This window comes from Rana temporaria, chromosome 1 (genome assembly GCF_905171775.1).
Source record: "Rana temporaria chromosome 1, aRanTem1.1, whole genome shotgun sequence".
NCBI lineage: Eukaryota > Metazoa > Chordata > Amphibia > Anura > Ranidae > Rana > Rana temporaria.
Genome location: NC_053489.1, coordinates 70,302,342 through 70,318,419, shown reverse-complemented (window position 1 = coordinate 70,318,419; position 16,078 = coordinate 70,302,342). Strand labels below are relative to the sequence as shown.

The following is a 16,078-nucleotide window of genomic DNA, read 5'->3' as shown; positions in this document are numbered from 1 at the left end:
CTGAAATATTTCATTTTAGAATTTTGATTTAGTCCGGAAAATACATTTTAGTTATTCCTGAAATTCGTTTTCATTTATTTTGTTTCGTAAAAAAAATACATTCGTCCAAAAATCGGAATGAATTAAGGTCGAATCTGTCATTGAAGGCTTATGGTGTCTGTCGAATTTTCTAAGAAGATTCGACGAAGCAGCCAAACTGTACGATGCCGCAATTGTACATTTCAGGTCAAATGCTCCTCCCACAAGCTATAGAAGAATTATAATGTTGTATGACTAGTAATAATTATATTTATTAATTATCATTACTAGTCAACCAACATTAGAATTCTTCTATAGCCTATGGGCGGAGCATTTGACCGTAAATGGTCGCTCGCGGTGATTGTATGTTTTTAGCTTCTTGTTGAATCTTCATGTCTCTCAATGTTGAATCTTTTCTCTCTATGTTGAATCTTTTCTCTCTATGTCAAATCTTTTCTCTCTATGTCAAATCTTTTCTCTCTATGTCAAATCTTTTCTCTCTATGTCGAATATTTTCTCTCTATGTCGAATCTTTTCTCTCTATGTCGAATCTTTTCTCTCTATGTTGAATCTTTTCTCTCTATGTTGAATCTTTTCTCTCTATGTTGAATCTTCATGTCTCTCTATGTTGAATCTTTTCTCTCTATGTCAAATCTTTTCTCTCTATGTCAAATCTTTTCTCTCTATGTCGAATATTTTCTCTCTATGTCGAATCTTTTCTCTCTATGTCGAATCTTTTCTCTCTATGTCGAATCTTTTCTCTCTATGTCGAATCTTTTCTCTCTATGTCGAATCTTTTCTCTCTATGTTGAATCTTCATGTCTCTCTATGTTGAATCTTTTCTCTCTATGTCGAATCTTTTCTCCCTATGTCGTATCTTTTCTCTCTATGTCGAATCTTTTCTCTCTATGTCGAATCTTTTCTCTCTATGTCGAATCTTTTCTCTCTATGTCGTATCTTTTCTCCCTATGTCATATCTTTTCTCTCTATGTCGAATCTTTTCTCTCTATGTCGAATCTTGTTGAATATTTTCTCTATCTGTGGAATCTTTTCTCTCTATGTCGAATCTTTTCTCTCTATGTTGAATCTTCATGTCTCTCTATGTTGAATCTTTTCTCTCTATGTCGAATCTTTTCTCTCTATGTCGAATCTTTTCTCTCTATGTTGAATCTTTTCTCTCTATGTCATATCTTTTCTCTCTACGTCGTATCTTTTCTCTCTATGTCCAATCTTTTCTCTCTATGTCGAATTTTTTCTCTCTATGTCGAATCTTTTCTCTCTATGTCGAACCTTTTCTCTCTATGTTGAATCTTTTCTCTCTATGTTGAATCTTTTCTCTCTATGTCGTATCTTTTCTCTCTATGTCGTATCTTTTCTCTCTATGTCGAATCTTTTCTCTCTATGTCGAATCTTTTCTCTCTATGTCGTATCTTTTCTCTCTATGTCGAATCTTTTCTCTCTATGTCGAATCTTTTTTCTCTATGTTGAATCTTTTCTCTCTATGTCGAAACGCTTCTCTCTATTTCGAATCTTTTCTCTCTATGTCAAATCTTTTCTATCTATGTCAAATCTTTTCTCTCTATGTCGAATCTTTTCTCTCTATGTCGAATCTTTTCTCTCTATGTCGAATCTTTTCTCTCTATGTCGAATCTTTTCTCTCTATGTCGAATCTTTTCTCTCTATGTCGTATCTTTTCTCTCTATGTCGTATCTTTTCTCTCTATGTCGAATCTTTTCTCTCTATGTTGAATCTTTTCTCTCTATGTCGAATCTTTTCTATCTATGTCAAATCTTTTCTCTCTATGTCAAATCTTTTCTCTCTATGTCGAATCTTTTCTCTATATGTCGAATCTTTTCTCTCTATGTTGAATCTTTTCTCTCTATGTCGAATCTTTTCTCTCTATGTCGAATCTTTTCTCTCTATGTCGAAACGCTTCTCTCTATTTCGAATCTTTTCTCTCTATGTCGAATCTTTTCTATCTATGTCAAATCTTTTCTCTCTATGTCGAATCTTTTCTCTCTATGTCGAATCTTTTCTCTCTATGTCGAATCTTTTCTCTCTATGTCAAATCTTTTCTCTCTATGTCGAATCTTTTCTCTCTATGTCGTATCTTTTCTCTCTATGTCGTATCTTTTCTCTCTATGTCGAATCTTTTCTCTCTATGTTGAATCTTTTCTTTCTATGTCGAATCTTTTCTATCTATGTCAAATCTTTTCTCTCTATGTCAAATCTTTTCTCTCTATGTCGAATCTTTTCTCTCTATTTCAAATCTTTTCTCTCTATGTCGAATCTTTTCTCTCTATGTTGAATCTTTTCTCTCTATGTCGAATCTTTTCTCTCTATGTCGAATCTTTTCTCTCTGTCGAATAATCTCGGACTAATAGAGTTAGGTTAGGCACATTCGACCGCAGGTTCGATAGACACAGATCGCTATTGTCATCATCATGTCGAATCTTCTATCTATATCGAACTGTTGTCACAACGATATGAAAATAAAGCTTTTTTTTTTTGGTTGAAAACAAATGCACATGTCTGATGATTAGACAGCACTAACAGTTTGGGTTGGGGGTACTGCAAGAGTAGACTATGGCTTATTTCTGGAGTTGGGCTTTAATGTTTAGGCACAGCCAAAGCTTTTTTTTTTTGCTTTGGCTATAGTTAAAAATTAATAGAATCAACCCCCCCCCACATTTTTTATTTTTTTTGCCAGTTGTGTTCCCTTGGAAGAATTACACTAAGGCCCCGTACACACGACCGAGTTTTTCGGCAGAATTCAGCCAGAAACTCGATCGGAGCTGAATTCTGCCGAGAAACCCGGCCGTGTGTACACTTTCGCCGAGGAAGCCGACAAGTTCCTCGTCGAGCCAAATAGAGAACATGTTCTCTATTTCCTCATTGTTCAATCCTCGGCGGCTTCACACAGAACTCGACGAGCAAAACGATGAGTTTTGCCCGTCGAGTTCCCCGGACGTGTGTACGGGGCCTCACTTTCTGTCCCATAGACACAACAGAAAATAAGATGAAATCCCTCCAAAATAAATATCCATTTTTGCCAGTTGTCACCAGAACAAGTGTCCCCTCTCTTTCTGCAATGCAACTCAAAATTTAGTACTGACGATAACTTGGCCAAGGTCACCAGGTCATAGAAAGACCAAATCTCCCACATTTACAAAGCAATAAAAGCTTTTCGGGGGCTCTAATCTTTCCACATGCAAAACATAAAAAATAGTTTGGGCTTTGGATTCACTTTGATAGCATGGAGTGAACCTTTTTTTTTTTTTTTTATATCACCGAGTCCAATAGGATATACAGTCAGAATTTACTACAAAAGACACTTGAGGCTGGAGCATGCAAGCATACATTCTACCACAAGATGGCAGTATGATAACAAAGCATACTAGATCATACTGCTGATTGCAATGGGGTGACTGCAGCTTTTTTTCCTTTGTGTTTTAATTCATGAAATCCTTCTCCTTCGCTCAGCGCTTGTGAAATGAGATGTCAAATAACTTGATGTACAGTAAAGCAGCACACAATGGGCTTTGCTTCATTTCACGGAGAACCAGGAAACGGAGACTACTTTGATTAAAAACATTGTAATTCATAGCCTTGCTTCCCAGCTGGGTACTGCTGTGTGCATTTAAAGTGGAATGGTAACATAAGGGAAAAAAGGATTTGTAAGCAGGGTTATAGAACTTAAAAGAAAATGTTAACATTGGTTCTGACAACTCTGAAAAACAAAAGGGGGTATCCTCTTCTCACACTCCTTAAAGATATACAATGAATCATATGCTATCCATACACATTACAATCTGAGGCCCAGATTCACAAAGACTTACGACAGCGTATCTCCAGATACGCCGCCATAAGTCTGAATGGCCGCCGTCGTATCTATGCGCCTGATTCATAGAATCAGTTACGCATAGATTTGGCCAAGATACGAGCGGCGTTAGTCTCCTACGCCGTCGTATCTTGGGTTGCAATAATTACGCTGGCCGCTAGGTGGCGCTTCCTTGATTTCCGCGTTGAATATGTAAATGAGCAAGATCCGCCGATTCACGAACGTACGTACGCCCGTCGCAATTAGTTACGCCGTTTACGTAAGACATACGCCGGCGTAAAGATAAAGCATGTCTCTAGGTGGCGCAGCCCATGCAAAGTATGGACGTCGGAACAAGCGTATCTTTTTACGTCGTTTGCGTAAGTCGTACGCGAATAGGGCTGTGCGTGAGTTACGTTCACGTCACAGGCATTGAGCCGACGTATCTTTGGGCGTAAATACGACGCTTACGCCGGCCCATTTATGCTACGCCGCCGTAACTTAGGACGCAAGTGCTTTGTGAATACAGCACTTGCCACTCTAAGTGCGGCGGCGTAGCGTAAATACGATACGCTACGCCCGCGCAACGTAGAACGGCCGTACGTGAATCTAGGCCTGATTGTACAATCACGACGTATTGTTTAGATTCACAAAAACGATGTAATATGAGGGATGGCCTAAAAAATCAAATGAATGCATATGCAGTCAGGCAAGATCTAACAGTGATAGGAAATAAACAGAGGGCGCAACGGCCTAGTGCATTATCCTCAATTACTTAAAGTGGTTGTAAACCCACTATTTGGACTTTTACCTACAGGTAAGCCTATAACAAGGCTTACCTGTAGGTAAGGAGAATATCTCCTAAACCTGCACGGTTTAGGAGATATTCCCCCCGCAATGCGGGCGGCGCATGCGCAGGGGGGAATCCACGGCTGAAGGACCGGCATCCGCCGGACCCTGCCGATTTTAAATCTCTTGCGCGCACGCGCGGGAGTGACGTCATCGCCGCTCCAGCCAATCACAGCGCTGGAGCGGCGATACCCGGAAGACACGCCGGAGCAAGATGACATCCTGCTCGGCGTGGACCAGGTAAGTGGTACACACCTCGTTCCGAGGTAAGTATTTCATAATAGGCTAGTATGCGGTGCATACTAGCCTATTATGCCTTTTGCATTGCAGGTTTGGGGGAAAAAAAAATTTTTTATGCGGTTTACAACCGCTTTAATATAAAAAGGAAAGATAATACTCACAAACATATGCTTGAAAACTGAATTTCAGATGTAAAACAGCTTAACGTCTATGGTATCACATTACAGATAAATGTCCCACAAGAAATCGCTAATGCGTTTCGAGGCATCACCTGTTCTTCAGAGCCCTGCTACCTCGAAACGCGTCAGTGGTTTACTTGCCTGAAGCCTGACAGCTGTACTTCCACCAAGAACTCTGCTGCTTGTCTGCTGATCTCTGCAGCCTCACAGTGATCCTATAGAGGTCTATATGGGTTTATGACAAGTGTATTTTTATTGTCTTTTATTCCTTGAAATAAATTGCTACACCTAATGGAAGCGCCCTCTTGAGTTTGTTTTATACTTTGTGAAGTGTACCTGTCTACTACATTATCTTATCTCAGTACTGGCATCTCCTTCAGACACAGATTCTGGCTGTATACAATATAAGTAATGGCAGCAGGTGTGCTTGGATGTGATAGCGCACCCCTACAATTTCTCCAAGGCTCCAAACAGCAGCAATCAAACATTGTCTTTTACATTCAACTGCATTACAATACACCCAACTGCAGAGAAACTGTTTGGATTTATTGTTGTTGCTGGGGGATTTATCATTACTGGTGGGAGATTTATCATTACTGGTGGGAGATTTATCATTACTGGTGGGAGATTTATCATTACTGGTGGGAGATTTATCATTACTGGTGGGGGATTTATCATTACTGGTGGGGGATTTATCATTACTGGTGGGAGATTTATCATTACTGGTGGGAGATTTATCATTACTGGTGGGAGATTTATCATTACTGGTGGGGGATTTATCATTACTGGTGGGGGATTTATTGTTGCTACTGGTGGATTTATCATGGCTGGCAGGGGATTTATCGATGCTGCTGGGGATTTATTGATGTTGCTGATGGAGAATTTATCATTGCTGGTGTTGGACTTACTGGGCCAGATTCACGTAGCCCGGGCGCAGCGTAACGTAACCGATTTAGGTTACACCGCCGCAAATTTTCTGGCTAAGTGCCCGATCCACAAAGCACTTACCTGGAAATTTGCGGCGTTGTATCCTAAATCCGTCCGGCGCAAGGCGGGCCAATTCAAATGGGGCGGGTACCATTTAAATTAGGTGCGCTCCCGCGCCGGACGTACTGCGCATGCTCCCGACGCAAATTTCCCGACGTGCTTTGCGCAAAATTACAACGCGCCAACGTTTTGTGAATCGCGACGTGAAAAAAAGACTTGCGCCGGGAATTTTTTTTTGAAAAAAATAATTCAAAAGCGACACGGGAAAGACGGGTATACTTTTACATGGTGTACTAATTTTACACTTTGTAAAAGGTGCCCTATCTTTGCAACGGCAAACTAACACTTGCGGCGACGTAATGACGGGAAAAAGTTTCGTGGATCGCCCTAACTGCTAATTTGCATACCCGCCGCTGGTTTACGACGCAAAATCCCCCCAGCGGCGGCCGCGGTACTGCATCCTAAGATCCGACAGTGTAAAACTATTACACCTGTCGGATCTTAGGGATATCTATGCGTAACTGATTCTATGAATCAGTCGCATAGATAGAAACAGGGATACGACGGCGTATCAGGAGATACGCCGTCGTATCCCTTTTGTGAATCTGGCCCACTGTTACTGCTGGGGGATTTATGAATGCTGCTGGGGGATTTATTGTTGCTATTGAGGGATTTATCATTGCTGGAAAATGATTTATTGATGCTGCTGGGGATTTATCAGTGCTACTGGAGGATTTTATTGTTGCTGCCGAGGGATTTATCATTGCTGGCAAGGGATTTATTGATGCTGCTGGGGATTTATCATTGCTGGTGTGGATTTATCGGCGCTGTTGAGGATTTATTAATGCTGCTGGGAGATTTATCATTGCTGGCGGGGATTTATCATTGAAGGCAGGGGATTTATCGATGCTGCTGGGGATTTGTTGATGTTGCTGGGGGATTTATTTTTGCTGATGGAAAATGTATCATCGCTGGTGTTGGATTTACTGCTGCTGCTGGGGAATTTATGAACGCTGCTGGGGGATTTATGAATGCTGCTGGGGGATTTATGAATGCTGCTGGGGGGTTTATTGATGCTGCTGGGGATTTATCAGTGCTACTGGGGAATTTATTGTTGCTGCTGGGAGATTTATCAATGCTACTAGGGGATTTATGGATGCAGCTGCAGAATTTATAATTGCTGGCAGAAGATTTATGATGCTTCTGGGGATTTATTGTTGCTTCTGGGAGAATAATTCATGCTGCTGGGGGATTTTCTTGATGCTGTTGGGGGATTTCTTAATGCTGCTGGTGGATTTATGAATGCTGCTGGGGGATTTATTGTTGCTTCTGGGAAATTTATCATTGCTGGCGGGGGATTTATTTAAGCTGCTAGTGAATTTATAGTTGTTGGTAGGGAAATCTATTGTTGCTGCTGAAGGATCTGTTCATTTAAAGATGGTTCTGCTGGGAGGTGAATGCGGAGTTGAGACAAGGGTGACCAGATTGGGGTATTAATACCCGAACCTATTCTCTAAGGAAAAAAAAGCCCTGCCTAATGATCTTAGGCCCAGATTCTCGTCCAGCTGCGTAATTTTGTGCGGGCGTAACGTATCCGTTTTACGTTACGCCTTCGCAACTTAGACGGGCAAGTGCTGTATTCTCAAAGCACTTGCTCCATAAGTTGCGGCGGCGTAGCGTAAATCGGCCGGCGTAAGCCCGCCTAATTCAAATTTGGATCAGGGGGGCGTGTTTTATGTAAATGTACTGTGACCCGACGTGATTGACGTTTTTCCCGAACGGCGCATGCGCCGTCCGTGGAATTTCCCAGTGTGCATTGCTCCAAAGTACGCCGCAAGGACGTCATTGGTTTCGACGTGAACGTAAATGACGTCCGGCCCCATTCACGGACGACTTACGCAAACGACGTAACTTTTTCAAATTTCGACGCGGGAACGACGCCCATACTTAACATTGGTATGCCGCAGTTATGCCTCATATAGCAGGGGCAACATTACGCCGGGAAAAGCCTAACGTAAATGGCGTATCTTTTCTGCGTCGGCCGCGCGTACGTTCGTGAATTCGCATATCTAGCTAATTTACATATTTTGGCGCGTAAATCAGCTTACACGCCCCTAGGCTCAGACGGCGTAAGAGACTTACGCCAGTCGGATGTAATAGAAATCTATGCGTAACTGATTCTAAGAATCAGGCGCATAGATACGACGGCTCGGTTTCTGACTTACGACGGCGTACATTGCGCTACGCCGTCGTAAGTCCTCTGAGAATCTGGGCCTTAGTGATGATTATGCTCTTATATATAACATTTATTTTTGCCTTTAGGATATCTATACACATACAGAGGAAGTTTCACACTTGATGTAAACTTTACTAATTCTGTAGTTTGGGTAAGAGTAGACGAACGTTTGTTTTGTTGTTCTAATAGTGCACTGTTCAGTTGTGATGTATGATCTTATGTAAAAAGTTTTGTATGCTAGTATCCAGGGGAGGGCTGGCAGCCTTAGGCCTGGGGGGAAAAGTTCAGTCAATTGGCCCATTGAACCGCCGAATCCGCTCACCATCCATGGCCCGTCTGGTTTTTCAATGCAGCCAACTCCAGTGCCCATCAATGCAGCCGGATCACTGGGGCAGGTTACATGGGGTGTATGGGGGGGGGGGTCAGCTATGGGTGTCAGGGTCTCTCACCACAGAGATCTAAGCAGGTCCTTGCACGCCACGGCCTCCCAGGGGGGTAATGCTCCTGGTCCTGGGGTCAAGTTGCAGCCAGCACATAGCCCTGCGTCCTGCCTCCCTGGCACACCCTGCTTTCAGGAATCCCGTCTCTGGGAATTGTAGTTTCCTCTGTGCTGCTCTGTTTTCCACCCACCGGGAGCTTGAGTGTGGACTACAACTCCCAGAATGCAACAGCTAGTGGTCGGCCGCCGTGCCCATGCCCCCGGCCCAACTTCCTAGACCAGAATAAAAAAAGAATATGGTAGTGGGCAGTGGCTGCCAGCCATAAGTCAGAGCAGCCTGGGAGGCAATTGCCACCCTGCCCCCCAGCCCAGCCCTCCCCTGCTAGTATCTTTAAAGTCCGACCTCTTGGCTCTCAGGATACTCATACTACAGGACGACTACTTGTTAATACTTTTCATGTCATCTGTAATCAATGCTCATCATCATATGAGTAGAATACACACTGGCGAGTGACAATGGCTACAAGCAGTGTTGGGAAGACACTTGGCACATTCCGTACATCTGAGGCAACAAAGACTCTGCACTGAATGAACGGCTCTGTATTAAAAAGAGATTCTAAGATTAGGTTTTGTGCTCAGAATTCAATTAACGCTGATTAATTTTGACCTTAAAACGAACAAAGCAAACAAATCCACTACGAGGGTAGCAAATAACTGCTAGTAGTAAATGGCTGGTTTATATTCAGATCATAAGACATGGAGAACAGTGACAAAAAGTTTATGACCAAATCATCGTCACATATAAAGTTTATTCCATCTCATGCATGTTGACGTTGAGCAGCACAAAGGTATTACCAGATGGATGTGAATTTCGTACATAATTAATTGTTAAAGTGGACCTATCATTAAAATTCACACTTTAACCACTTCAGCCCCAGACCATTTTGTAGCTAAAGTAGGGGGTAGTTTTATGGCATTTTTATTAATATTTTTTTTTTTACTAGTAATGGCAGCGATCAGCGATTTTTATCGTGACTGCGACATTATGGCGGACACATCGGACACTTTTGACACATTTTTGGGACCATCTTCATTTTTACAGCGATCAGTGCTATAAAAAAAACTGATTACTGTGAAAATTACACTGGCAGTGAAGGGGTTAACCACTAGGGGGCGCTGTAGGGTTTAAAGGAGTTGTAAAGGAAAAACATATTTTGCCTAAAATTAATGTCTGCAAGGTAGACAGAGAGAATAGTGTAATGATTCTGTTAAAATAGTAAATACCTTTTAAATTCCTTCATCTATATCACCTCCGGCATTCTAGTTTCTGTTCTCTCATTCACTTCCTGGTTTGCATCGCTCGTTCATGTAAGAACTACATTTCCCAGTATGAATTGCGGCACGCCCAGTAATTCACACCTCCTTGAAGTCTCACAGGCTCCGTACACACGACCGAGTTTCTCGGCAGAATTCAGCCAGAAACTCGATCGGAGCTGTATTCTGCCGAGAAACCCGGCCGTGTGTACACTTTCGGCCAAGGAAACCGACGAGGATCTCGTCGGGCCAAATAGAGAACATGTTCTCTATTTCCTCGTTAGTCTACGGGGAAACTTGGCTCGCCGAGATCCTCGGCGGCTTCACAATGAACTTGACGAGCAAAACGATGTGTTTTGCCCGTCGAGTTCCTCGGACGTGTGTACGGGGCCTAACACGTAGAGAGCGTCCTGCCGCACAGATGTAGTTCCCAGGAGGGGGCGAGCACGTTACTGACCACCGCAGTAAAGCCTCCCTTTTACGGTGGTCAGTAAAATCAGACAAGCAGGAAGTGAACAGAACAGAGAAGAAATAGAGCAACTTCTGAGCAAAAACGAACAATGAGGAAGTGAAAAGAGGAATGTCTGCAGGTAAAGGATGCTTATTATGAAAACATTTTTTTCCTTTACAACCCCTTTAAGTGTGCCCTAGTGAGTGATTGTTACTGTAGGGGGGCGTGGCCTAGTGTGACACATCACTAATCGTCGTTCCCGATGACAGGGACAGTGGCTATCTGTAGAGCTCACAATGTGCCTATCAGCATACAAAGCATTTCCCATTGTGATGGCCTGGAATGATCAGCTCATGTCTATGGGATTGGACTTGACAGTGGTGAACAGTATAGGACCATTTACAGAACAAACTCAGGAGAGAAGCAGTGCACTAGATAACTAAATAAAAAATGATGGCACATAAATCTAATTTTGGAAAAAATATGCAAGGAAAACATATACTAGAATTTAAAAATATATGATATGGAAAAAATGACCTTATACTTTAAAGGAAACCTGTCTGCCAAAAACTCAACAAAACGAACCTCATGTTATAACAAAAGGTGTTTCTCCGATTCCTCTATATACTATTTGCAAACCACAAACTCCTAAATCTTTAAAACAACAACTAGTTGCGATGTTGAGATCCCCCACCTCCCCTCCATATCCAACATGCCACAATGCCATGTGGGAAGCCTATGGAGCGACAGCTCACTGTGATGTGGTGTGGTTGGGCCAGTTCTCAAATTAATGAAAAGTTGACATATACATACAACTGTGGAGGGGGAGGGGGGGGATCCTGGATCAAAGTGGAGGTGTTTTCACACAGGCACTGTAACATCATACCTCCCGCGGATCAAAGTTGTTGAGCGGGGGGAGGGGGTCCGCGGTTCAAAGTTGTTGAGCGAGGGGGGTCCGCAGATCAAAGTTGTTGAGCGGGAGGGGGTCCACGGATCAGAGTTGTTGAGCGGGGGGGGGGGGGTTCGCAGAAGTTGTTGAGCGGGGGGGATTCCGTGGATCGGAGTAGTTGAGGGGGGGGGTTGTCGCCAATCGCGGGACCGCCTGATTTGCCGCGAATCACAGGACCGTGGTATTTACCGCGAGTCGCGGGGGGCGCGAAATCGCGGGACAATAGCACTGCTCGCGTTACCGCGGGATTTTCCGCGAATCATGGGACATTCCCGCAAAATCCAGGACGGTTGGGAGGTATGGTAACATGCTTTCGATTATATATTAGGGTTAGCTTTATGCTTTCAATCTCGTGACAGGTGCTCCTTAAGGGGTATCAGAACCATACACATAAATACCCAATAGGATCTGCAATTTAATATGCTAGGCTCATCAATGTCAAGCTATATCTCTGTACAATACTTGTATCTAACAGACCAATATTAACAGAAAGACAGAAACCGTACTATAAGAAGACATGTCCTGTCTGGTGAGCAATGCTTTGATGTCTGCAAGAAAATGGGAGGGAAGGTCTACCACACAATGGGGGTTATTTACGAAAGGCAAATCCACTTTGCACTACAAGTGCAAACTACAAGTGCAAAGTGCACTTGAAATTGCACTGAAAGTGCAGTCACCGTAGATCCGAGGGGGACATGCAAGGAAAATAAAAAACAGCATTTTAGCTTGTACATGATTGGATGATAAAATCAGCAGAGCTTCCCCTCATTTCAGATCTACCCCTCAGATTTACAGCAACTGCACATCCAAGTGTACTTTACACTTGAAGTGCAAAGTGGATTTGCCTTTCGTAAATAACACCCATTGCAGCACCAAACAAGGCAGCAGCAACTTGGACTAGAGAGGTGTTTCCAGTATAGGTGCCCTAACAGCTCTGCAACAACTCCTTACTATCAGTTGGAGTTACTTTCCCTCCTCCAATCAGCATTTTTGAATCTGACTGGTGCCTGTGGGGGGAAAGCTCTAGCCCTTGGGCTCTTGTAAGAGCAACTGAAGCGTACAGCCCCGTATGGTTATCAAGAGAGAAGAAGGTGAAGGACGCAGAGGTTGAATTAGGGAACCCACTTTAGTGTGTTCCTTGGACCCATTTCATGTAGAACTTAATATAATAAATAATGTTGTATTGATGCTTAAATATTACAATAAATAATAATTTGCCTACCTTACTGTATATGATAACATATGTTTGTAAAACATGATATCAGAAGCATGAGCACCAAATAAAGCATGTGATGTAATATATTTGTAAACAAAGGCACTTACCCTCAGCATTGGTCCATTTTGAAAAACATGGGGCTCATCACAAACCACACAGTACTCGTTGAGCACAGGTATTCTTTGCTCAGCAAACTCTATTGTCTTAGAGGGAAAAAATGAAAGATGCTGTTTACCAAAGAAGATTTATTAACTAAGCAACACACAGTATAACGAAACTCTGCCAATGTGGCCCCTGGTAACTGTGACTACTAGTAATCACTGCATGTGCCCTAAACTGCCTCACATAACAATTTCCAGCCACGCTGTCTCCCATGAAATCCAACCACAGTATCCTAATTCACCTCCAACCACACAGTTTCCTATAATGTCCAATTACACTGTCCCCCTAACATCCAACCACACTCCACCCAATAATTTCCAACCACACTCTTCCTTAGAAAATCTAGCCACACTGTCCTCCATAATATCCAACCACATTGTTCCCCATAACATCCAAACACAGGGTTCCCTATAATGTCCTGCTGCCCTCCCCTAACATCCAACCTCACCATCTTTCATCATGTCATACTACACAGTCCCCCATAACATCCAACCCCGACATTCTTCATAATGTCAGATCACACTGTCCCCCATAACATCCAGCCCCGCCATCCTTCATAATGTCAGATCACACTGTCCTCGATACTATCCAACCCCAACATTCTCCATAATGTCAGATCACACTGTCCTCAATACTATCCAACCCCGACATTCTCCATAATGTCAGATCACACTGTCCTCCATAATATCCAACCACATTGTTCCCCATAACATACAAACACAGGGTTCTCTATAATGTCCTGCTGCCCTCCCCTAACATCCAACCACACTCCACCCAATAATTTCCAACCACACTCTTCCTTAAAACATCTAGCCACATTGTCCTCCATAATATCCAACCACATTGTTCCCCATAACATACAAACACATGGTTCCCTAAAATGTCTTATGGCCCTCCCTTAACATCCAACCTCACCATCTTTCATCATGTCATACTACACTGTCCCCCATAACATCCAGCCCCGCCATCCTTCATAATTTCACACTACGCTGTCCCCCATAACATCCAAACCCGCCATCCTTCATAATGTCAGATCAGACTGTCCTCGATACTATCCAACCCCGACATTCTTCATAATGTCAGATCACACTGTCCTACATACCATCCAACCCCAACATCCTTCATAATGTCCAACACCATTGTTTCCCATAACATCCAAACACAAGGTTCCCTATAATGTCCTGCTGCCCTCCCCTAACATCCAACCTCACCATCTTTCATCATGTCATTCTACACTGTCCCCCGTAACATCCAAACCCGCCATCCTTCATAATGTCAGATCACACTGTCCTCGATACTATCCAACCCCGACATTATTCATAATGTCAGATCACACTGTCCTCGATACTATCCAACCCCAACATCCTTCATAATGTCCAACACCATTGTTTCCCATAACATCCAAACCCCCCATCCTTCATAATGTCAGATCACACCGTCCTCCATAATATCCAACCACATTGTTCCCCATAACATACAAACACAGGGTTCTCTATAATGTCCTGCTGCCCTCCCCTAACATCCAACCACACTCCACCCAATAATTTCCAACCACACTCTTCCTTAAAACATCTAGCCACACTGTCCTCCATAATATCCAACCACATTGTTCCCCATAACATACAAACACATGGTTCCCTAAAATGTCTTATGGCCCTCCCTTAACATCCAACCTCACCATCTTTCATCATGTCATACTACACTGTCCCCCATAACATCCAGCCCCGCCATCCTTCATAATGTCAGATCACACTGTCCTACATACCATCCAACCCCAACATCCTTCATAATGTCCAACAACATTGTTTCCCATAACATCCAAACACAGGGTTCCCGATAATGTCCTGCTGCCCTCCCCTAACATCCAACCTCACCATCTTTCATCATGTCATTCTACACTGTCCCCCATAACATCCAACACCAACATCCTTCATAATGTCACACTACGCTGTCCCCCATAACATCCAGCCCCGCCATCCTTCATAATGTCAGATCACACTGTCCTCGATACTATCCAACCCCGATATCCTTCATAATGTCAGATCACACTGTCCTACATACCATCCAACCCCAACATCCTTCATAATGTCAGATCACACTGTCCTCGATACTATCCAACCCCACCATCCTTCATAATGTCCAACCACATTGTTTCCCATAACATACAAACATCTGGTTTTCTATAATGTCCTGCTGCACTCCCATAACATCAAACCTCACCATATTTCATAATGTCAAACCACACTGTCCCCCATAACATCCAACCCCCGACCATCCTTCATAATGTCAGATCACACTGCCCTACATACCATCCAACCCCACCAACCTTCATTATGTCAGATCATGCTGTCCTCCATACCACCCTGCCCTGCCATCCTTCATAATGCCCAGTCACACTGCCCCCCCCCCCCCAAACCACTACTTTGATTCTTGGTAGTTGAAAGTATTTTCTGTTCTAAAATTAACTATACGGTCTTAAAAATACAATATTACTTTATTACTTTATATTTCACATGGTCACAAGCACATGTGAGCATACTGGAATGAGCACAGTGGAAACTCTAATTTCTGCTTGCTGAGCTGCTTCTTCTATCTTTACCCTCTTTTTTCCATCATAGTTGGAAGGAACTTCTGTAACCCTCAGAAGCAATTTAAAGCCCATTCTATCCAGCGTTTGTAAAGGTACTTTTTTTTATTTATTAAAATAATAAACATGTTATACTTACCTGCTCTGTGCAATGGTTTTGCACAGAGTGGCTCTGAACCTCCTCTTCTGGGGTCCCCCCAGCCCTCTTGGCTTCTCTTTTTCTGCCCCAAAGCAAGTGGCTCCGCCCCACCCCCTACTCACAGGATTTGATTGACAGCAGAAGAGGCCAATGGCTCCTAATGCTGCCTAAGTGATCAGAGAGAGAAGAGAGACAGCCACTGCAGATGGGAACAACGCTGGATCAAGATAGGACTCAGGTAAGTATCAAGGTAGATAAGAGGGTGATACAGATACTGGGACATTTTTTATCTTAATGTAGGGAATGCATTGTGGTATAAAATGTCCATGCTTTAGAACTGCCTAGCTCCAGGATACGGGTAACCTCCCCTCCCATTACCCTCCCTCTGATCACTGTAATTTAAAAAAAAAACATTCTAAATCCCCATTTACTCTTACCTTAAACCATGGTCATCCAGCACGTCTGTCTGTTCTGTCTCCTCTTCGTTTACTA

The 16,078-nt window shown here is 43.1% G+C and overlaps 1 protein-coding gene across 6 annotated transcripts in view; it reads right to left on the bottom strand.

Moving 5' to 3' along the window:
• PARP8 (poly(ADP-ribose) polymerase family member 8) overlaps window positions 1-16,078 on the bottom strand; it is a 409,395-nt gene that overhangs the window by 84,729 nt on the left and 308,588 nt on the right. For all 6 annotated transcript variants that reach the window (XM_040339250.1, XM_040339246.1, XM_040339237.1 and 3 more), the window contains exon 14: window positions 12,806-12,901. In XM_040339250.1, coding sequence (XP_040195184.1) covers window positions 12,806-12,901 — 96 coding nt within the window. The remainder of the gene's footprint in view (window positions 1-12,805; window positions 12,902-16,078) is intronic.